This window comes from Meriones unguiculatus, assembly GCF_030254825.1.
Source record: "Meriones unguiculatus strain TT.TT164.6M chromosome X unlocalized genomic scaffold, Bangor_MerUng_6.1 ChrX_unordered_Scaffold_30, whole genome shotgun sequence".
NCBI classification, from domain to species: domain Eukaryota; kingdom Metazoa; phylum Chordata; class Mammalia; order Rodentia; family Muridae; genus Meriones; species Meriones unguiculatus.
This window is the reverse complement of record NW_026843706.1, coordinates 2711847-2734577: the sequence shown is the minus strand read 5'-3', so window position 1 is coordinate 2734577 and position 22731 is coordinate 2711847. Positions and strand designations below refer to the sequence as shown.

The 22731-nt window shown below is 37.5% G+C and overlaps 1 protein-coding gene across 8 annotated transcripts in view; it reads right to left on the bottom strand.

Annotated features, from left to right (window-relative positions):
• Positions 1-7515: 7515 nt before the first annotated feature.
• Zfx (zinc finger protein X-linked) overlaps positions 7516-22731 on the bottom strand; it is a 45171-nt gene continuing 29955 nt past the window's right edge. For all 8 annotated transcript variants that reach the window (XM_060376715.1, XM_060376714.1, XM_060376711.1 and 5 more), the window contains 5 exons: positions 15177-15326; positions 14864-15007; positions 14351-14500; positions 13689-13829; positions 7516-12929 (listed from right to left, as the gene is read on the bottom strand). In XM_060376715.1, the coding sequence (XP_060232698.1) occupies positions 11746-12929; positions 13689-13829; positions 14351-14500; positions 14864-15007; positions 15177-15326 (1769 nt within the window). In that variant the 3' untranslated portion in view covers positions 7516-11745. The remainder of the gene's footprint in view (positions 12930-13688; positions 13830-14350; positions 14501-14863; positions 15008-15176; positions 15327-22731) is intronic.

Here is a 22731-nt window from a genome sequence, read left to right as displayed (position 1 = left end):
ACTGAGTTTGAGTCCTGGGACCCACACGATGGAAGGAGAGAACTGACTCCTACAAATTGTTCTCTGACCTCCACATGCAAGCTGTGGCACACGTGTACACACACACCAAACAAATGTAAAAGAATATATATGTATTTATATCTACATATGAGGTATATCAGTGGCTTTTGTTCTCACTCTAGCAGCAGAGAGCGCTAAAAGTTATGAACTTGTGAAGAGGATATGAATCTACATAATGAAAGTAATAGTATTTTATGAAAGAATAAAAAATAAAACTAAACTAAAATGGAGAAACAGATGTGCGGGCAATATGATGAACATGTCAGACTTAATAATAAAAATTCCCAATGGGCCTTTGAAAGGAACCAGGTAAAATATTTTAATGTTCCTTTGAAGAATAAATATCAAGAAAAATGATGAAAAATAATAGAACTGAAGGTGGCTGTCTTCTAGATGGTGAAAACTCACCATAAAGTACTGTGAGTAAAACATGATGACATAAGCATAGAAAAATCAGTCAGAAAAATAGATGTCAGAAAAAAAAAATCCAAGGTTGTATATGCACTCAAGAGTCATTTCAATTCATGGGTAAGGATGACTTACTGCTTAATCAGCACTGTAACAATCAGCTCTTTGCCAAGAGAAAAGAGAGGCAAGACCTCCCTAACTATGAAAAACATCCAAATAAATGGAGCTGGAGAGAAGACTTAGTGCTTAATAAATTATACTGTTTTGACAATAGACTACCGTTTCCTTCCCAGCGCCCATTTTGAGTGACCCACAAGTGGCTAGAACTCCAGCCTCAGGGGATCCAATGCTCTCTTCTGGCTTCTGTAGGCATCTTCACTCATGTGCACATACCCATATACAGATACATACATATATTTTTAAAAAATAAAAATAACTTTAAAAGCTGGGCATGGTGGTGCACACCTTTAATCCCAGCACTCAGGGAGGCAGAGGCAGGTAGATTGCTGTGAGTTCAAGGCCAGCATGGTCTACAAAGTCAGTCCAGGACAGCCAGAGCTACATAGTGAAATCCTGTCTCGAAAAAAGAAGATAGAAGAAGAAGAGGAGGAGGAGTAAGAGGAGAAGGAAGAAGAAAGAAGAAACCAAAACCAAACCAAATCAAACAAACAAAAACTCTAAATAAAGTGAGAATAATAAAAATATTAAAAGCCAGGCATGGTGGTACACCCTAGAAATAAGGGTCATGGAGTTCAAGGTCACTTTTGAGTATATATAGAATCTCAGGCCAGCCTGGAATACATGAGACCCAGTCTCAGAAAACTAGAAATAAAATAAAATCAGAAGAAAATCTAGTGATGTATTTGTAGAACTTTGAAAACAGAAAAGACCTTTTTTAAGCAGGACCAAAACTCAAAGAAATCATAGAAGAAAACCATAAATATAGCTGAGCACACGAATATTAGACTTATATATGTATGTATATAAATTATAAAAACAAGATAAATTAGATAATAAAAATGTGCAACAAGTCAGGTGGTGGTGGTACAGGTCTTTAATCCCAGTACTCAGAAGGCAGAGGCAGTCAGATCTCTGTGAGTTCAAGGCCAGCCTAGTCTACAGAGTGAGTTCCAGGACAGCCAGGGCTGTTAAACAGAGAAACCCTGTCTCTAAAAGAAATGTGCAACAAGAGGCAGGCCAGTGAGATGGCTCATTGGGTAAAGGCACTTGCTGCTGAGCCTGATGACCTTAAATTTGATCCCTGGGACCCACATGATGGAAGAAGAGAACCAACTTTCAAGAGCTGTCCTCTCACCTCCACTCCCATGTACATACTCCTGTGCAAATGTATGTGCATGCACACACACGCGCGCACACACACAGACACACAAAATAAGGAAATATAATTTTATTTGAAATAGGGTCCCACTATGTAGCCCTAGCTAACCTAGAATTCACATTGTAAAGCAAGCTGGCTTTGAACTCACGGAGCTCTCACTTGCCTCTGCTTCTCAAGTGTTGAGATTAAAGGAATGAGGCAGTACCACGTCCAGTTTAAAAAACAAAAACAAAACAAAACTGAATGTACAACAAAAGTATTAGAAAATTAATAGGCCAGACAAAGGATACTAAAGATTCCAAATAGAAAATGAGACTTGGGATTTGAAGAGGCAGTTTATCAGAGAGACAATGCAAAGGACAACTAAATATGGAAAAAGTATTAAACTCCAGTCAAGAGTCACATCAAAGCAGAGTTTGCTTGCTTGTGTCTGAGAACAGCTATAGTCATTTCCCATATAAGGCCATGGAAGGACGAAGCACTCTGAGCCTGCAAACTTCCTCCACCACATTTCTTCAGCACCTACTCTCCACCGATATGTGAACAGCAACAATAAAAACAATGTATATCTTTGTGTTTATATCTACATTCTGGAAGAAGATAATTTGGCAATATCTAGTGACATTTTAAAAAAGCACACTAGCCATTCAGCTGGCAGTCCCTTCTTGGGGGAAATGCTCAAATCATTTACACAAGGGTAGATTTTTAGTGTTCTTGTTTGTGTGTGTGCATGTTCACACGCGTATAGGAAGGCCAGAGGAGGATATTAAGCACCTTTATCACTCACCATCACCAGGCAGGGTCTGGCCAATGAGCTACCAGGATCAACCTGTTTTTGCCTCCCCAGTGCTGGGATTACAGGTACATGTGGCCATGGCCAGAGTTTACCTGAGTGCCAGGAATCGGAACTCTGTTACTCCTGCTTTCACAGCAAATCATGTTGCGTGCTGAGCAAGCTCCACAATGCACTTCAACATTCTTCAGGGGGAAAAAAGAAAAACTGAAAACAAACGTCTATCAAAAGGGAGCTGGTTGATGAAATTACGGTAGCGTCAATGTATGAAAAGGTACTCAGCTGTCAAGGGGAATAAAACTAAACTTGGCGTACTGCCCCAGAAGAATAGACACAATGTATTAAGCAATAATGTAAAGATGCATAATCTCATTTTTGTGAAAAAACTTGAAATAACTGGGTGCAGTGGTACGTATCGGTGTTAGTTCAAGGTCCACAAAGTGAGACTTGTCTAAAAACTCAAAAGAAATCTATCGATAAGCCTTGAAATCACTGTTTGCATACAGGCATCTGCAGGCAGCAGGTAAACACACAAACTCAGATGTGACTGCAACCAGTGTGGAACAAAATCCCAGAGTTGACAGGAGAGGGGCTCCCAAAGTCCCACCCCTAGTTGAGGAGCTACTGGCAATCTGTCATTGCTGAGAGAGGGGGAGGAAGATTTCTTGAGGTCCCTCAGAGGCTGTCTGGGCTGTAGTAGACGGCCCTACACTTAGGCACGTGGCAGCACTAAATGGACTCTGCAGTACTCGTTTTGAAAACTCTTACGTGGGGTATTTAGGCCTCAACCTCCTTTCCAACCTCCCAACCCTACAGAGCAGCGAGGTTAGCAGGGAGAGAGGGCCTCTCCAAACTGCTATTCGCCATACACCAAGACCACACACCATGCCACCTTCTCTTTCTGGGCTCTCATATTTATACTCTCAAGAGTCCTAGACGACGCCCCTCTCCGTGCTGCACGTGGAAGGCCATTACCAGCTGACAAAAGCCACGCCCCACAATTAACAGCTGTGGACAAACCATAGCCCAACTGAAATCCCACAGTTGGGATTAAAACGAAAACATATTTATATAACATGATTTTACAAAGAAACCAAAACTTCCATTACAGGACTCCATGAGTTTGGTAAAAAATAATAATAAAAGAGCCAAGCACAGTAGCACACACTTTTAAACTCAGCACTCAGGAGTCAAAGGCAGATCAGTCTCTATGAGGTCATGGCCAGATTGGTCTACATAGCAAGTTCTAGTCCAGCCAAGGCTATGTAGCAAGAAGACCTTGTCTCAAAAAAGAAAATACTCCATAATAATAAGTAGCAGTAGTAGCAGTAACATGAAATTGCTGGGGGAATTGTGGTAAGGGAATAAAGGATTCAGAGAGGGCATGGAGGCAGATTTAATTAAAATACAATATAAGCACATATGAAACTATCAAACAATTTTAAAAATATCTTAAAATGCTGCAAGCTTTCTTTTGGTTATCTAGCTTTGTATAGATTTATGTATGCACAAAGGCAAAGTCTACAGGCTGTTCACTCTAATTCCCTCAAGGAAAACAGTTTGCAGGTGTCATGGGGCTAAGATCATTAAGCTGTTTTTATTTTTATTAATTTTTTGGTTTTTTTCTTTTTTTCAAACAGGGTTTCTCTGTGTCTGTTGTCCTGGACTCACTTTGTAGACCAGGCTGGCCTCGAACTCCAGAGATCCACCTGCCTCTGCCTCCCAGAGTGCTGGGACTACGGACGTGCCATTGCGCCCCATTATTAAGCCATTTTTAATACTTGTTCTGTATTGTTTACTATTTGTTCTAACAAAATTGAAACACTTTTTGTGAAGTCCCATGCAACTCAGGCTGGCCTTAAACTCCCCATGTAGACAAGAATGACCTTGGACTCTTGATCCTCCTGCCTGTATCTCCTTCAAATAATTAGAGCTGTTGAGCTGTGTGTGTGAGAGAGAGAGAGACAGAGAAGGAGGAAGATATGGAACCATGGCATCCATTTGGAAATCAGAGGGCAAGCTTCCTGGTAGATCTCTCCTTCTACCTAAGACAGGGCCTCTCATGTTGCTGCTGTCCTATGAAAACACTCCAGGATAGCTGGCCCACAGGCTTCATGGTGTAGGGGTTTCTCCAGTCTCCACTCTCATTTTGCGCTAAGAGTTGGGCTTTGAGGTGCATGTCACTGAGTCCAGCTTTTTAAAATGTGGGTTCAGGTATCAAACTCAGGCTACTAGGCTTACAGGGCAAGTGCATTTACCTGTTGAGCCATCTGTCTGGTACAATACTTATTAAAGGACAGTCATGTTCCTGGTAATGGAGCTGAGGAGACAAAGATTTTTTTTTATTGTATCATTCTGTATTTTCCTCATTTTCTCCAAAAAGTACATTCTATAAGTTTCTAAAAGCAATCACTAGATTCAGAAAGGCACTTAATGCTTGACAAAAATGAAACAAAACAATAACCCCACAAAACCTCTATTAGCCAGGAATGGTGATAGTATAAGAATGACAATGGTAAACAGATAGTATATAGATGTATAAGCCCAGCATTAGAGATGCTAAGGCAAGAAAGGGGTTTGTTGTTTGCTTTTTTGACAGAGGGTTGTTCTGTTTAGCCCTAGCTGTCCTTGAAGCCTTGAACTCAGAGATCTGCCTGCCTCTGGCTCTGCCTTCGAGCGCTGGGACTAAAGGTTATGTGCCACCACCCAGTTTAGGATTTGAAGCTAGCATGAACTACAGTGGTTTGAAGGCTAGTCTGGGTTACACAGCAAGACGAAGGTGTAGTTGAGGGATGGAGCACTCAGTGACTATGGGAAAAACCTTGGTTCAAGACAGACATTGTGGTATGTGCCTGTGTTTCCAGCACTTGGGAGATGCAGGCAAAAGAATAAGTAGTTCAGTCACCATACTCAGCCTCATTCAGTTAGACAAACTGGAGGTGGGAGTTGGACCATGCGTGAGACCTTAAATTCAATCCCCAGTTCAAGAAAAAAAGGGGGGGGGGGTTGGGGGGAGAGAGGAATGTGTGTGTGCAGGACCTTACCTTGCTAGTCCAGTACTCTACTACTAGGATAAATCCTCAGCCCCAAATTTGCCATTTGTGATTACTTTTCTGCCAAAAAAACTGTATTGAATGCCTGTAATCACAGCACTCGGGAAGCAGAGGCAGTGTGTTCTTAAATTTGAAGCCAACCTTGAGCCAGTGACATGGCACAGTGGATAAAGGCCTAACAACTCTGAGTTTCATCCCTGCGACCCACAAGGTGGAAAAGAACCAACTCCTGAAAGTTGTCCTCTGACCAAAACATATACAATGATGTATATACATGGCCACCAATAAAATTGCACTTAAATTGAAGTTAGCCTAAGTTACATATTATGTAATAGTTAAGTCCCTCTTCTAAAAACAAAAACAAAGCAAAATTTCTAAACAACTCTCAAAATCCGGCTGCCTGGGAGAAGAAATAGGAACTGAACCTTTTAAGAAGTCACAACCCCAGCTTCAAAAGCAGTAAAAACCAAAAGTGGACACAAGCACACATGGCCAAAAGGGAAAAACCTTGCAGTTATTCACATGCTAGTGCCAGAGGACAACCTAGACCTGAAATATTAGGATAGCACAAGGGATCCCTTTCTCTACATTTTCACGTCCCAGTCGGGTTTCAACAATAGGAGACAGCCAGCCAGTCTTTACAACTCGGAATAGAGGGTGGGCTCCATGCTTCCAAGTGACTGCCTGCAGTCCAGACTTCCACTGGGGAGAATTTGGTAGTAACCACATTCCAGCCTCCAACTCTTTCAAATCTGCATCATTATACTGACACTCCATTTTGGTTAATTTCATTATTTTTCATATATGTGTGTATGCATCTGTATGAGTAGATGCCATACATGTACGGGTATGTACTTATGTTTGTGTGCCTATGTGTGAGTAGACGCCATATATGTACAGGGGCCTATGGAGGCCAGAAACAGGCATCAGATCCCTTGGATCCAGGATTACAGGGTGTTGGATGCTGAACTCGGGTCATGGAAGCGCACCAAGTGTGCTTAACCACAGAGCCAACATGTAGTTTCTTGTGCATATTCCCGACATGATTAGAACTCAAGAAGAAAGGACAGATGTTACAGAACTTCCAAAACCTCAACATGTACCACTGCTATTTCCAAGAACCTCAGGTAAAACAAATGGGCTCTGCTTTAAGTAAAATACAAACATTAAGCAATCAGAAACTGCCTCCTCCTAGAAAAGAAAAATGATTCACACAAGTCTAGCTCATTGCTGTGTCATCTTAGCCAGTGTTCAGATATTTCTGTGGCAATCCACATAACTATGTCATCTGAACTCATACAATGGGTCTTAGTATTAGTAAGGTATCACAGTGGCCAGTATCAGAAGGTCACTAGTGGCAAATCCTTTGCGTTCTTCAATACCAGCAAGACAAGTAAAATTGAGAGGTAACTGGATAGGGAAAACCAAGCAAAAGAAAACAAGTCTTGATTGGTACCCCCAATTTGGTCAAATATTTCCATCAGAGGTCAGAAAACAATTTAAAAACCCAAGTAGGGCGGGAGAGATAGCTGCCAGTAAAATGCTTGCTGTGCATTCATGAGACAGAAGCTCAATCTCCAGCACTGATGCAAGTCACAGGATGACACATGCCTGTTTTAATCTCAGCATGGAGGAGACAGAGCCAGGAGCATCCCTGGGGTAAGCAATTACAGGTGCTGTTCTTAAAGCAACAGTGGTTCTCTTTGTGTTGTAAAGGGTTGAAGTATAGGGGGTCACAGCGTGTTGGGCTTGTTAACAAGATAGGGATTTATTGTGTAATCCAAGTCTCATTTCTACGTACATGTATGTGATGTGTACAAGTGTCCACGTATGCCTTGTCTACAGCCAACAATCCACTAGGGTAACTTAAAACAAAATAGGAATTTATTTACAATAGCAAAGATGTCAAAAATAACAGGAACAATATATAACAAATCCAAGAATTACTTTATGAAAAAGGCAAACAATATAAACATGAAACAAAAGATAAAACAAAATCCATAGGGAAAAATTAATTTTGACCTCCTAATAAGCTGTAAAATGCAGCAAAATATCCTTTTTAATATGAATTATTTTAGTAACTCTGGGCCAATTAAACACACACACTAATACAATGTTCAGTCCTTCTCTTTACTTTTCAAGTCTTCCTACCTTTGAGGAATGCAACCTTGGGGGCTATATAAGAATAGGAGGTGCGAGCTATTAGGATATGCACTGAAGGATATACTTAGTGACTGACAGACTCAAACTTTTACAGAAAGAATAAAGCAAAAGTCTCTGGATTCTCATTCTCACTGTGCCATCTCTAACTGCTCTTCTGTGAGCTCCCTGACTACTACACAAAATGTCACACTAAGTACTTTTTAGGTTCCTCAAGTGCTCTAAGATCACTTTCACTAAACTTGAACATGCAATACAATCACCAGGAGAGCTTGCTAAACCACAGGCCACTTGGGCCCATGCCTTGTCCCAGTTCACTGGGGACTGGAATTGGAGGATAGAGAATCTGTGTCTTTAACCAAGTCCCAGCAGACTACTTTGCTGCCAGGCATGGCTCTGAAATGGATCCGCTTTATGATGCTGATTAATTTTGCTTTTGTAAGATTTTGCAGGAAATTAATACCGAGATCCCTGGCAACAACAGGGCAGCATATTTTGACAGAATGGGTGAGATCAGGTTTTCCAGCAAATCCTGGTTTTGCCAGACTTGTAACTCTGATTGCAATGTCCATTCACTTGGACATTTAACTCAAGTTTTGGTTACTTGTCATCTCATCTCTTAGGCCAACACTGGCTTCTAATTATAGAAATTCATTGTTAAAAATGAAAAGTGCTGCAAATCTCTCTCAGGACTCCTGACTTTCACCCAACTTGCAGTTTTCACTACTACAGCAACCATCCTCCAGTTTGTTGGGGTCTACTAGAAACTTCCAACCTGGGCATAAATGGCTAACTCAAAGGGAAGGCTTTAGACTAAATGAGTCGTGAATCGATAATAAATTGTAAGTGCTTTCAAAACCCACTTTATATATGGGTAATTAATAACAGGAATCAGAGAGGCTAATAAAACAAATCATTTACAAAGATAAAAGAAAGAAAAATGAATTTTAAGGACATGCTCATTAAAGGACTCACCAATCACCTCTTAACTTCTCTGAAATGTTACTTGCAAATTCACAGGACTGAAATACCAGTATTTGCATCGAAGTCATAAAATTCAAAGCAATCAAGCATTTTGCATTCCACTGCTGCATAAAAGGAATTAAGAAATAGGGGGATGAAAATAATCCACTGCTTTTGATGTTTATTAGGTTTACAAAAACTGTACATTTTCTTTCTTAAGAAAAAGCATTAACTTAGTACTGGTATCAAATAGAATGAACATTCGTTAACAGGAAAATATTCTGATTTTTATTTTTGCACGTTATTCTCAAGTACACAATTACAATAATGTCACACATCCCCTATATGATTTTCTTTTTTATGTATTTTACTTTTTTTTACAAAGTATACAGAGGGAGGGACATACAATATTTAATAGGATATTTCTACAGAACAATAACTTATATTATGTCCTTGTAAAAATCTGTACCTCTTTAAAACATTTAACTGAAACATCCTTTTTTAGCTTTACTAATCAAAATTGTTTTAAGAATTAAAACTAGGTTGTAACTAATGTCAGTACATAACAGTGACTACTTCATTTTCTCTTTATACAGACAAACACATTTTATATTCACTTGACCAAACCCTTAAATACCTTTTAAAGGCTTCAATATTGTGCTTTAAAAAGAAAAGAACTGTGTATGGTTCTAGATTATGTAAAGAGAAATATAAAGTGTGTCAAGTGTTGTGTTCTTTATCTTTCAGTTTTACTTAAAAAAAATGTTAAATGATCCAATCATTTATATTTTCTGTACTGATTTGTAGATGATTTTTAAATTTCAGAAATTTCAATGTTAGGTGTTTTACATTATTTCTGGGGAAAATAAGTAGATTTTTAAGTTCTCACAAAAAAAAAAGACAGCTTTCAAGAATAACAGGGGAATAAATCAAATCCTAGTTGTGATGTATTTTTTTAAAGCACGTTGTGGAGGCTACAAAGGCAAAAGAATTCCCTATGGGATGGAAGGCTAGGGAACCCACGCCTTGGCATTGACTGGCATTGAGGATGGAGTTCATACCAGCCTTAAGAACTTGATTTAGAACTAGACTAAATCAATCTAGCACTTCAGAGGTTTGCCAAACACCAAATATTCAAGACACCTAACCCCAAAAATAGAACTTTGAATACAAATCTTGATGACAAAGAGAAAGATGAAAGGTAAAAACCTAACGGCACGAAAGGGATGGAGCACCATAATGAGGCGGCAAGGCAGCTATCGAGTGGGAAGAAATTTCTAAATCTCCCATGATGTGCCAGACCTGTGTGCCAACAGCCAATTCCAGGGACCCTAGAAACTGTATTCCAAAAGACATGTTAACAAAAATCTTAACATCCAACTTCTTTTTACAAATTTTATCAGACCTGTATGTCACAAATTTGCCAGCTCTCAAAAACAAAACTGTGAAAGACTTAGTGAGGATCCAAGTGAGGCATCAGACTGTTCACACACTTGGGCCACACCTCTATCACGTAATCCAAGACAAGCGAGTGTTAAGTTTTTCAAGTTAACTAAGAACTAGCAGAGCAAGCTGAATTTGCCAAGTCCAAGTCCTTATTAGCACCCTTTCTCTGGTCCATGGAGCCATCACTCCCTTCCTGTCCCTCTCGCTTGGTCAGACAAGGTTTTTCTCTCCAGCTTCTCAGAGAGAACTGAGGGATTCATGTCTGGATACTCATTAGCTTTTCAGAAAAATATAAAGGCATGGAGTTGTAACTGTATGAAAACATTGTATCTATAAACATCTTAACTTCTATTTTTTCAATTATTTTTCAATTACCAAAGATATTTAAAAGAAAATACCTTTAACTCTTTAAAAATACTAGTGTCCTTATTTTCCTTCTAATTCTTCACCTGAGTAGTCTCTCTGAAGAGCAAGACTTACAAAATGCTCTCTCTTGCATCCCTGGATCTTTCACGTTACTGTAAATTTAATACTTTTCATTATAGATTTTAAACAACTACTACTGGGGGTTGTGTGTATAAGTATGTAAAATAAGCAATACACACAGATACATGTTACATATATATGTGTATATATAGATAGATACATATAATTCAGGGTACATTTACATATATAAAGTTGCAAAAGATCCTACGAGCCACAAGTTACCCCTAGGAGATTCCAAAATGCAGTCCTTAGTTAAATTTCATTTTTAGCACACAACCATTCCAAGACAAAGCAGCACAGATATAATAATCAAAATACAACAAGATCAAGCAAAAATTTCAACAGGGTTTTCTAAAAGTTTGCTACACTGACAAAAGATGTAAATAGTCTAAAGAAAAAAAAAAGTTTATCTTGTCCACTAAAAAGAAAAAAATAAGAAAAATAAACACAAACCCAGCCACTGTTCTTTTACTCAGCGATGCCAGGGACACAAAGTTTCTATGAAAACTTTCATTGTCATACAGTCTACAAATACTAAGCAAAACAAGTAAATGACTTCCATGTTATGATCATAAGACCTCACTGTAAAAATCTCCCATTCCATTAGATGTCTCTCAATTTAATTGTGAGAAATTTGTGAGAAAAAAATAAGTCAACATGAATACTTTCAGTTAACAATGCAGAGTTACCATGAGTTAAATGGTCTTACAAGAGTACCATCAAGGTAAGCAAGGTAAATATTTTAAAATAAATATAAAACTTCTAAGATAGAAAACTTCAGTATAGAATCAGGGATTACTTTAATAAAAGCAACTAACTTGTTGCTGCTTTTTCCCCATGTATTAAACAAACTGAATAGAATTCTGAACACACTAGTGAACAAAATGTAAAAACAAAAAGTCAACTAGAAGCAATAATCCTATTTGTACACAGCATAAATCAATATACAGTAATGTATGTGAACAAGACTGATTGGCTTTTAAATGAATTTTCTGTTTCAAGGCCAGTTTCTCTACAAACATCTTTGAAGAGTACTGCTAGGGCAGGCCAACTTCTTTATGGTGTCTCATTATGTGCTGGTTCTTTTCCGAGGGTCTTCGGAATCCTTTCTTGCAATACTCACAGCGGTGAGGATAGTCTTTTGTATGAATGGAGATAACGTGCCGCTTAAAGCCTGAGGCATCTGTAGTGCTATATTCACAGTACTCACACTGATAAACTTTCCGGCCACTGTGTGTCTTCATATGCTTTTTAAGCTCACTCTGTTGCCGAAATCCCTTTCTACATCTCTTACACCTAAATGGAAGGTCCTTTGTGTGAACCGAGAGAATATGGCGACTTAGTACAAACGGATCTGCAATCTTAAAGTCACAATGTCTACACTGGTGCATTTTTTTGCCCTTGTGGGCAGCCACATGTTTCTTGAGTTCTGAAGGCCTATGAAAGCCTTTATCGCACATGTCACACTTATGAGGATAGTCCTTTGTGTGAACTGAAATTATGTGTCGCTTCAAATCACTTGAGTTCGAACTCTTGTGGTCACAATGCAAACACTGGTGTGTTTTGCTCTCTTGATGGATAAGAGCATGTTGTTGCACCTCTTTGGTATCTGAGAAAGTCAGAAGACAAATGTCACACTTGAATGGCATCTCTTTGCTATGCTTAGTTTTGACGTGTGTTTTCAAGTTAGAAGAGTCTGCGGACCTGTATTCGCAGTACTGGCATTCATAGGGCTTCTCGCCAGTATGGATTCGCATGTGCTTTTTGAGCTCTGATGGATGACGGAAACCTTTGCCACACTCTACACAAATATGAGGAAAATTCTTGCTGTGGACTGCCAAAAGGTGGCGATTCAATAAGCCTTGTTCAGCTGTTTCATATTCACAGAATTTACACTTGTGCATTTTGTTGGCTCCTTTTTCCTTATGCACCATTTTGTGAGTAAACAAAGCCCCAGCATGAGAGAAATGCTTTCCACACTCATCACATTCTATAGCCTTCTCTGCCTTGCTGGTTAGCTTGTGGCTCTCCAGGTGATTGTGTAAACTTATCTTCTTGTTGGTAGTGTAATCACAGTCAGTACAGCGGTACTTCTTCTTGGCAAGGTGTTCAGGATGGTTTTTCATGTGCCTTTTCAAGAAACCTCTCGATTTAAACTTCTTCCCACAAATCATGCAAGGGTATACAGTCAGGGGATGTCCATCTGGGCCAATAATTATTGCTAAGAAAGGAAACAAGCGTAAGGTGATCAAAACATGCTGGGTTTGGTTTCTTCAAAAGTCTGAATGTGTGCTCTGAACACTACAGTCAAACCTAATTTGGGCTCCACGCTACAGAACATTTCTTTTGTCATTTCCAATCTAAGAGATACAACAACTTGGGTCTAAAAACTTGGTCTACACTAAACTAACCTCTTCTGTTTTAACAAAATCAATTAATAAATACGGAATTTCTATTGAAAAATAAATAACCATATCACTTTAAAAACTTTTTAAAATAAAATTTTTAATTAGAATTCCTGCTTCATTAAAAAACATTAATCTGTTATTTTGTAATAAAGATTAAATATACCAATAAAATTCTGAATATGCAAATTGGTATATAATAAGCTATACCATACAAACTCAACTACTTATTCTGTTACTCTGTCAAAAATGCCCATTTATGCTGAAATAATCATTAACTGTATTTTTGAAAAATTAACACTCGCCAACATGAATGAAGGATTCCCTTCCATTTTCAAATAATTCAAGTTTTGAATTTTGTTCATCCTTATTTGGTCCATTTCCTATTCCTTTTTAATCACAAAAATCATTCATGAATATCACTGAATTCTGAAAATTATACTTTAAAATTCAACATACAAAAGCTACACATAGTCTGGCCACTAAAATGCCATCACAATATCCCTGTGGATGCACACTAGCATTTCCTGAGAGCTTGTGGAGCACACTGCACTGTGGAACTCGCATGCCCTCACCTGTTTGGTACTGCCTGGAATCAGGTCTTCTCCTTTTCTTTGGTTTTTGTTTAGCCAGTCTGCCAAGGCCAGCAGACTCATCTATGTGCAAGAGGGCACTTGCAGTGCCGTTCCGGTTTTCAATTCCATCAGAATTATTACCTAACAATGTGCATTAAAAAAAAACGAAAAACAAAATCATACAGTATTATAAATTATAAAGAATTAAGAATTCTTCATTAATTACAACAGTGAAAAGCCATGATACTCATGAATGACAGATGTACCCCACTCTAGGTAATGGAGTTTTATGAGCATCTTCATTATATTAAGAACACTTGAAATGCCTAGCTTCCATAACTAAAACAAACATCAGTATTTTCCCCATGGGTTCCCGTGCTATCTCCCAAGATTTTAAAGTCATGGGTCTGATAAAATTAAGATGAAAAGTTCTAGCCTGGAAGCCTGTACACTTCATAGAGTATACTTCCTTCTATATAATATGCATACAAGGAAATGCCTATTAGAAGTCAGGACAAAAAGTTGAGTTATAATCTTCCTCAACTCTTGTTTAAATCAAATAATCCTTATACAGTAGTAGCATTTCAGAAATCTGAACCTAAAACCACAAAAACTGTTTTCCAATCACAAACTCATGTCCATAGAGCTAGTCTGTGACTTACCATAAGCAGCTGCCCAAGCAATCGGCATGAAGGTCTTCATTTCGTTGTCATCTATTTGCTGTTCATGCACTGCGGCTGCGGCTGCAGCCGCGGCATCCTCCTCTCCAACAATCACTTCCATATAAACTTCATCAGCAATTTCAGCAACATCTAAGCAGAAAATGATATGAGCTTTTCTGACCAGGTTTAGCGAAGTCATAGGAAAGATACATTTATATGAATTCAGCTAATATACAAATGGGAAGTCTAAACATTACATACTAGAATACAGCTTTTGCATAATAAACAATCAACAAACACCTGATGAATGACTCATTCATTTCTTGGTTTTCACCATAATTTAAAGTAACAAACATTCTAAACATACATAATGAGCCAGTAACAATTGCCATCGAATAAGGCAGCATAAAATTTCTAAAACAGTGGTACTTTCCTTTAAATACTGACCATTTAAGAAAGACAGAGAAAACACTTAAAAACACATTTTCTCCCACAGAAAGACCACCTACTTACTTAAATCTTCATCTTCTTGCTGAGAGTCATTAACAGTCATATAAACCATCTTTTCCCTGGGAACACGAATACTATTGTTTGGATCAAGTAGTTCAACTCCATGATCATTCTCAGGCTCACTTTCCACAATGTCTACAGTTCCACCTATCAAGGAAAACAGCAGCTCCAGGAATTTGTTTTAAAATTTCATTTCCACCTCTTCCTTTTTTAAACATATTCTTCTGATACTATGTTAAAATTATTTTATCTTCAGAAAAGACTTCTAAATAACCCAAAAACAATTAAGACTAAGGCACTGCTCAGCACCACTTACCTAAGTCATCTTCTCCAGGATCAGCTTTAAAAATGTACACCTTGATGACTTCAGGGCACGCACCATCCACTTTACAAGGATCAATTTCCGATTCGGTGTCCATGGTCAGTCCAGATGAACCATCATGTTCTATTTTGCCAGCATCATCCACTAAACAAGTAGAAAAATACGTCTCAAGTAATAACAGAAAATGTTTAAATAGAAGTTACTGTTTTCGAGAGGCCTGTTAACATTCTTTTTAACTTGATTCACATGGAGTTGGGTGATTTTAACCTATACAAGTAGACAATTCAATGAATATACTTCTAAAAACTTAAAACTGAGATCAGATATTTAAAAAAGTAGTACCCACAGAGAAAACTGTGATACTAGTAGTAACTGTGCCTGGTAGCCGAGAAACTGTAAGTAAGGGATATATTTAACCTTTGCTAAACCAAAGGTTAAAGTACTCTTACATTTAAAATCATCTTTTAATATTAAAGGTGAAGACCTTTAAATAAGGTTTAGTAGTAAAATGAAAAAGCATGGTCTTTGTATGCAAATTTTATAAACACTACTTCACAGTGACTATTCTCAAATATCATTTGATATGATCTATTTTCATCAGAATACTACACCAAAAATAAGAAAGCATGATTACCAGAAACATATACCTCAGTAAGATGGGGAATGAAAATTCTAGTTCAATCTGTTTAATACTTATAAAATGCTGGGCTAGATGACATGCCTTTAATCCCAGCACTCAAGAGTCAAAAACAGACAGATCTCTCTGAATTTAAGGCTAACTTGGTTTACATAAGAGAACTTGTCCCCAAAAGGAAAACAAAAACAACCAAAAAAAACCCTTACAACTCAGATCTAGGTAATACATATATACAACTTTAACTTGTGACTTTAAAAGTCAAGATCCTTGGTAGTAAATACATCAAAAAGGAAACTCAAAACACATTCCGAAATGCTTTGTCCTCTTTAAAAGAAAAAATAAAAAAGAGGAACCATAAAGAAAAAGAAACAAAGACGATAGAAGGTAAAAGATTATTATATAGAGAGCCAATTACACTTTAAAAATGCTTTATAGAAGTCACCAAAGTAACTGGTGTTATGAAAATAAAACACAAGAAAAATTAGGTCAAACACACAGTAAATTTGAATAAAGACCAAAAATTTTTATAACTGCCATGCATGGAATACACTCTAGAACTGAATACAGACCAAAAATGTAACTACCATGTAAGGAACCTTATATTACACATTATTTAGGGGAATCTTGAACAATACAGAAAGTGTAGTAAAGTTTAATTAAAAACTCACCACCTAAAACATTTTACCATAAAAGTTGGACTTATTAATGTTAAGTCTATTAAAGAAAAAAGAGCCAGGCAGGATGGCACACGCCTTAAATTTCAGCACTCAGGACGCAGAAACAGGTGGATCTCTATGAGTTTGAGGCCAGCCTGATCTACAGAGTTAGTTCCAGAACAGACAGGACAACACAGAGAAACCTTGTCTCAACAACCTCCCCAACCCCCCCCCCCCAAAAAAAGGAAACAGAAAAAAAGGAAAAGAAGAAGGAAATGAAAAGAAAGAAGCACAAAAATGTTCTTGTGCATCTAAAAAATGTTCTTTGTGCTCTAAGCTCAGCTAGCCCTACTGGCCCAGCTTGCCACAAGTAGAGGAAAACAGGTACAAGGCCTAGAAAAAGAAACCTTAATGCACTTACAAGCCTTTTCTTTTTAGCTCTATCTCATCTTGGCATTTTCCCACATTTATTTGTTTTCCTTCTGGCTGGACATTTATGTTTTACTCAATTCATCAAATAGTGATCACAACTGTATCCTATTAAGACCTTAGGTTAGGTATTGGGAGGTAACAATATGACAAAAATATAAGTCTGCCCTACAGGAGAAGAGCAGACAAGTAGACAGGTTTTAAATGCAGTAATAATAAATGCAACTACCATTTATTAAGCACTTATAACAACCCTGTGAAGAAGAGTATAGTATTATTGACCTTTTACAATAAAGCAAATAGAAATCTAGGCTATTTGGAATTACACAGAATTTAAACCTCAAGCCACATGAGTCATGGTCCAACTTTGTTAACTTTTGGTCTCTAAAGTGTAAGATGGATATTGGCAAGAGCAAATATATTACATAAAAAAACTAGTGAATAGTGTAACTACCTAATTTTATTTTCCCACCAGAAATGAGATTTACATATACATGACTTTGGGTAGTTAGTACTGCAAGCAAGGCTAGATGGTGGTGGTTCTGATCACTATAACATTCTAAAGACTTGATCATCTCTTTTGTAGTTTACAACCAAGACAGAACTCAGAATATAATGTCAAAAAGTCCCATCACGGTCTGTAGAGATGGCTCAGAGGTAAGAGCATGGACTGTTCTTCCAAAGATCCTGAGTTCAATTCCCAGCAACCACGTGGTGGCTCACAACCATCTATATGAGATCTGGTGCCCACTTATGGTGTACAGGTGTACATGCAGGCAGAGCACTGTCTAGATAATAAATAAATAAATCTTAAAAAGAAAAAAAGTACCATCATGTTAAAAAACCTGCGTTTACCTAAGCAAAATTTTCATAAAGGATATAAAGATAAGCCAGTATTTTAAAGCCAACACTAAAAAGAACCAGGCCAGCAAGATAGTTCTGTAGGTAAAGGTACTTGTCTTTAAGCCTGAAGATGAGTTTGATCTATGGAACTAATTTTGTAGAAGAAAAGAACCAACTCCCCAAAGCACCCTCTTACTTCCATATGAATGCCACAGTATGTGCTTGCCCAAACATATATAATAGATACAGACACATACAACAAAACAACAAAAATTTTCCCAAAAAGGCAAGAATATACTGACAATTTGTCAACTTGATTTCTGACTTATCCAGAATTAAGGCCAAATTTTAAATCTTTTAAAATGATTTAACAAAACAAAGCCAGGTATGGTGGTACACATCTTTAATCCCACCATTTGGGAGGCAGAGGAAGGCTAATGTCTGTCAGTTTGAGGCCAGCCTAGTCTACAGAAGAACAGGGCAAGTTACAGAACAGCCAAGGCTACACAAGGAGACCCAGTCTGGGAAAACAAACAACAACAACAACAACAACAAAAACAAAAAAAAAACAAAAACAAAAACAAAAAAACCCAGGGCTATACATGAGAACTTATCTCAAAAACAACTAAAATATATGCTTATGTTTATCTTATTTGTCGATAAATTATTTTACTTTTCCTTGAATAATTTAAAGTAATTGAAAAACCTTTAATCCAATCTTTAATAATAAGTTCATACAGAACATAAAAAAGATCAGCATCTGAAATTATAGTGCCTTGCTGTATAGGAACAGGTTCTATGGAGACAAAGAAAGGATATTTCACTTGGGCTGAAAGAGAGGAACACTTACTTCTTTCAGGTAAATGACAAACTATGAACACAGGAATGGAGACAAGAAATGGTATGGCAGGAGGGTAAAGCGTGTGTGTCACAAGGCATGCTGGGGAACACAGACAACTGTTAAAATGAAGCCAGATTGCAAAGGACCTCCTGTACCTCTCCGAGAGGCTGAGACTTGATCCTGGAAAGCTGGTGGTTTCTCAATCAGGTAAGACATCAAAATCTCTTGGGGAACTCAAGGGTGGGGGCAGTTTTACATAATACAAATGTAGGGAGATGAGGCCTAGAAAGTAAGGAAAGGAGAGAAACTGACTTGGGGGGACCCTAATGCCCTAGCCCTGACAAAGACATGAGAATCTCTGCTGTAAGCATGGGAGATCTTTAAGCAATGATGAGACCATATGCCCATTGCTATACCATCTTGCTGGCCTTGAAAATGTGGATGGGCTGAAAGGGATCAAGACACAAAGCAAGGAAAGCACTTATGAGTCTGCTTCAGGTGATGGGCAACAAAGCCTTCAGTAAGGACAACAGATAGAAATGAGGAAGAGGATTGGATTAGATGCCTATTTGGGGATGAGAAGGACTTAGAAATTTGGCTAGTACCCTACCCTCAAGAATATGACAAAGGAACCAAGTCAAGAGTTTGATTTTTAGTGGGTGAGAATGTAAGACAAACGAGGGAAAAAATTATCTATCTTTTATTTTATTGTTTGTTTTAAGACAGGTTCTCACTCTAGCCCAGCCTGGTATAGAGTTCAGGTTATAGCTATAGCCTAAGCTGGCCTTGAATATGAAGCATCTGTCCAGCCTCAGACTCAAAGGTACTGGAATTAAAATATGTGCTAGGCTATCAAGATAGCTCAGCAGATAAAGATGCTTGCCATTAAATCTGATTTTGATCCCTGGTGGAGAGAACCAACTCCTGCAAGTTGTCCTCATATCATCATCATCATCATCATCATCATCATCATCATCTCTCTCTCTCTTTCACCACAGAGAGGAATAGAATTTCAAAAATCAAGAAAAGCATGTGCTAACACACTCAGCAGTAAATGGTGTGATTACTTTAATATCTTATGAATTTACTCTTGTGCATGCCTTTAATCTCAGCCCTTGGGAAGCAGAGGCAAGTAGATCATGGAGATCAACACTGGAGCATTTATGTTTAAATAGTTACGATTGAGGAAGTTGGCCTAAACTTTGAGGAAAGTTTCACAAACTGATCCTAAGCCAGGCACTAATCCTAGCACTCAGAAAGCAGAGGCTACATAATGCAAAACTCTGTCTCAAAAATCAAAACCAAAACAACAACAACAACAACAACAAAAGGGTTGGAGAAATGGCCCCGTAGTTAAAAGCAATTACAGCTTTTACACAAGACACAAGTTAGATTCCCAGCACCCACATCAGGTAACTCTAGCTCCAGAGAATCCAACACCTTCTATCCTCAAAGAACACACATGTGACATACACAAACACAGACAAACAGACATACACAAAAAAGTTAAATTAAAAAAGATCTTTAAAAAAAAACCCATCTGGAAAAAAAAAACAAAACAACCCATCTAGGTCTAACTGGTACTTAAAAGTCAAGTGTCCTTGTGATTCCAAAGAGCAAGGCCAGACTTGCTATTTTCACATGTCAGTTTGTCAGTTGAGACCCTTAGAAAACCTTCAATGACTAGAAAAATCCATCTTAGAACATGCAAAATGTCATAGCCTTACCTCTAATTCAGAATTTACCTGTTTGCTTTCATAAATATGCATAAAAAGATATCTCAAATACACCGACTTCCCTGCTAACAGAGTTATTCTACTGTTATACGAAAGGAGAATTCACCTTCAGATTTTCCCCTTGAGAAGTTGCTCCACCTGCTCAACCTGTGAAATTATTCTGAATAAAAAATATTACAGAAGAGGATGTTTAAAGAACTTTTTGACGGTCCTGTTAAGTACTCAGAATTTCACCATAATTTTAAAGCTACTATTAAAAATGAATTTCTATAAATGGACAAAGAAAGCTTCAATAAAATTGAGTCATATGTATGATTTCTACATAAGTGTCATCTTCTGCAGTCATGAGGAACTAGTACTTTAGAATAAGGCTTCTCCAAAATAGAAATGCAGAATTTTTTGAAATTAAAATTACTTCTAATAATAACTACCATTTGCATTGCATTTTGCAATTTCCTTCATGTTTCTATGTAAGCCTTTTTACTTCATTTTACAGATTAAAAGGCTCTGAGATAGTATGTAAGTTGGTCAAAAGTCAGTTAGCTAGTGAAAGACTGGGCGAAGTACGAAAAACATGCCTGTCTTTAGAATTTAGGCCTTTATCTTCCTTTCCTAGTTTTTACAGAAAGATATGTTTTAATGTCTAAAACTCAGTATTAAAAGAAATTATCAATACCCAAGCCATGAGGAATTTTCTCACTTTTTCGTATTTTTTTTCTACTCTAAAAAGTGAAACTAGCAAGCCTTCTAAAATCATCCGCCCCTCTTGACCTAAAAACTGAAGTGAAATTTTGGTAAACAATCTCATTAGAACTATAGCAAACATAAGCACACTTCATACAGCTCCAAGTAAAACCATGTGAAGACTCAAAACTAGGAACTGATTACTTGCAGTGACAATAGATACTATAGTATGTAAAAAAAAAAAATATACTGGAATCCATAATCCATCAATGTTATGGATGTCTAATTTAGAATGCCTATATACAATATTCTCCCTCCCTCTCCACAAGTGTGTGTGTGTGTGTGTGTGTGAGAGAGAGAGTGAAAGAGAGAGAGAAAGAGAGTGTGTATTTCTTTATAGAGATGCAACCTAAGACCAGCTCTACCCATGAATTTCATCTAAACAAATAATTCTGGATGGAGGAACAAAAAAGAAATCTCTGAATAGGCTTTAAAGACAAAGTTTTAAGGTGACTATAATGACAATTTTCTGTATACTTGAAAATCACAGGCGCTGGAGAGATGGCTCAGTAGTAAAGAGCACTCACTGCCTGTTCTTCCAAAGGACCTGGGTTCAATTTCGATCACCCTCGTGGCAGCTCGCAACTGCCTGTAACTCCATTTCTAGAGGCTCTGACACCCTCACACCAATGCACATAAAATAAAAACTATTATTTTTTTGTAAAAAAAAAAAAAAAAGGAAAAATCACTGAAGAAATAGATTTTAACTTTCATCAACACAAAGAAAATAAATATGTAAAGCAATACACATTTACTGGTTCAATGTAACCATTCACTTTACTACAAAACCTCTGCAAATCTTAAAGGTTTGAAGTCAGTATGTTTTATGTTAAAATATAGCTTGATAGCCGGGCTTGATGGGCACACCTGTAATCACAGCACTCAAAGACAGGTGGATGGATCTCTGTGAGTCGGAGGCCAGTCTGGTCTACAAAGTAAGTCCAGGACAGCCAAAGCTACACAGAGAAACCCTGTTACACACATACACCTTTATGAATATTTTTGCTAGAAGGTAGAAACCAAGAAAACACTGACAATTTCCCAGCTCGTTACAATGGTCTGATTCCAAAAGTGGATTGTTTAATATGGCCTTTTGAGAGAAAAAGAGATGATGGGGAGGATAGGGAGAAAAAATTAAAAAACGTCTGTACAATAGACAAAAAAGATACAGCCAAAGTCACTATCACTAAATCTAACTTGAAAACAACCCAATTACTTCATTATAGCAAAATTGGACAGTAACATGAGCAAAGATAGTTGTTTAAATTAAATGTACCGTTGCTTTCTTTGAATCTGTATCTTTTAACAAGAATAGAATATCACATTAATATATTTTGTATATACAACAGATATTAAAATATGCCCAAATACACTAAAACAAGTTTATTTCTGCCCATATTTAATTTTTCAGGACGATTAAAATTGGCCTGAATCAGAACCCCACGATCTAAAAGGTAAATATAAATAAGATTTTTTTTAAAAGTCTAGATTTTACAATGCTACACTTGATATGCTGGTGTTCATCACTATTAAACCTATCTCTGTGTTTTTAAAGCAGTCTTCTAGAGGAGTGAACCTTCTAAAAGAGCAATAAAGGCAAAAAACTGGCATACAGATCATGGTCAAGCCTTACTCCTTAGCAAGCACTTAAAAACGAGAAGGG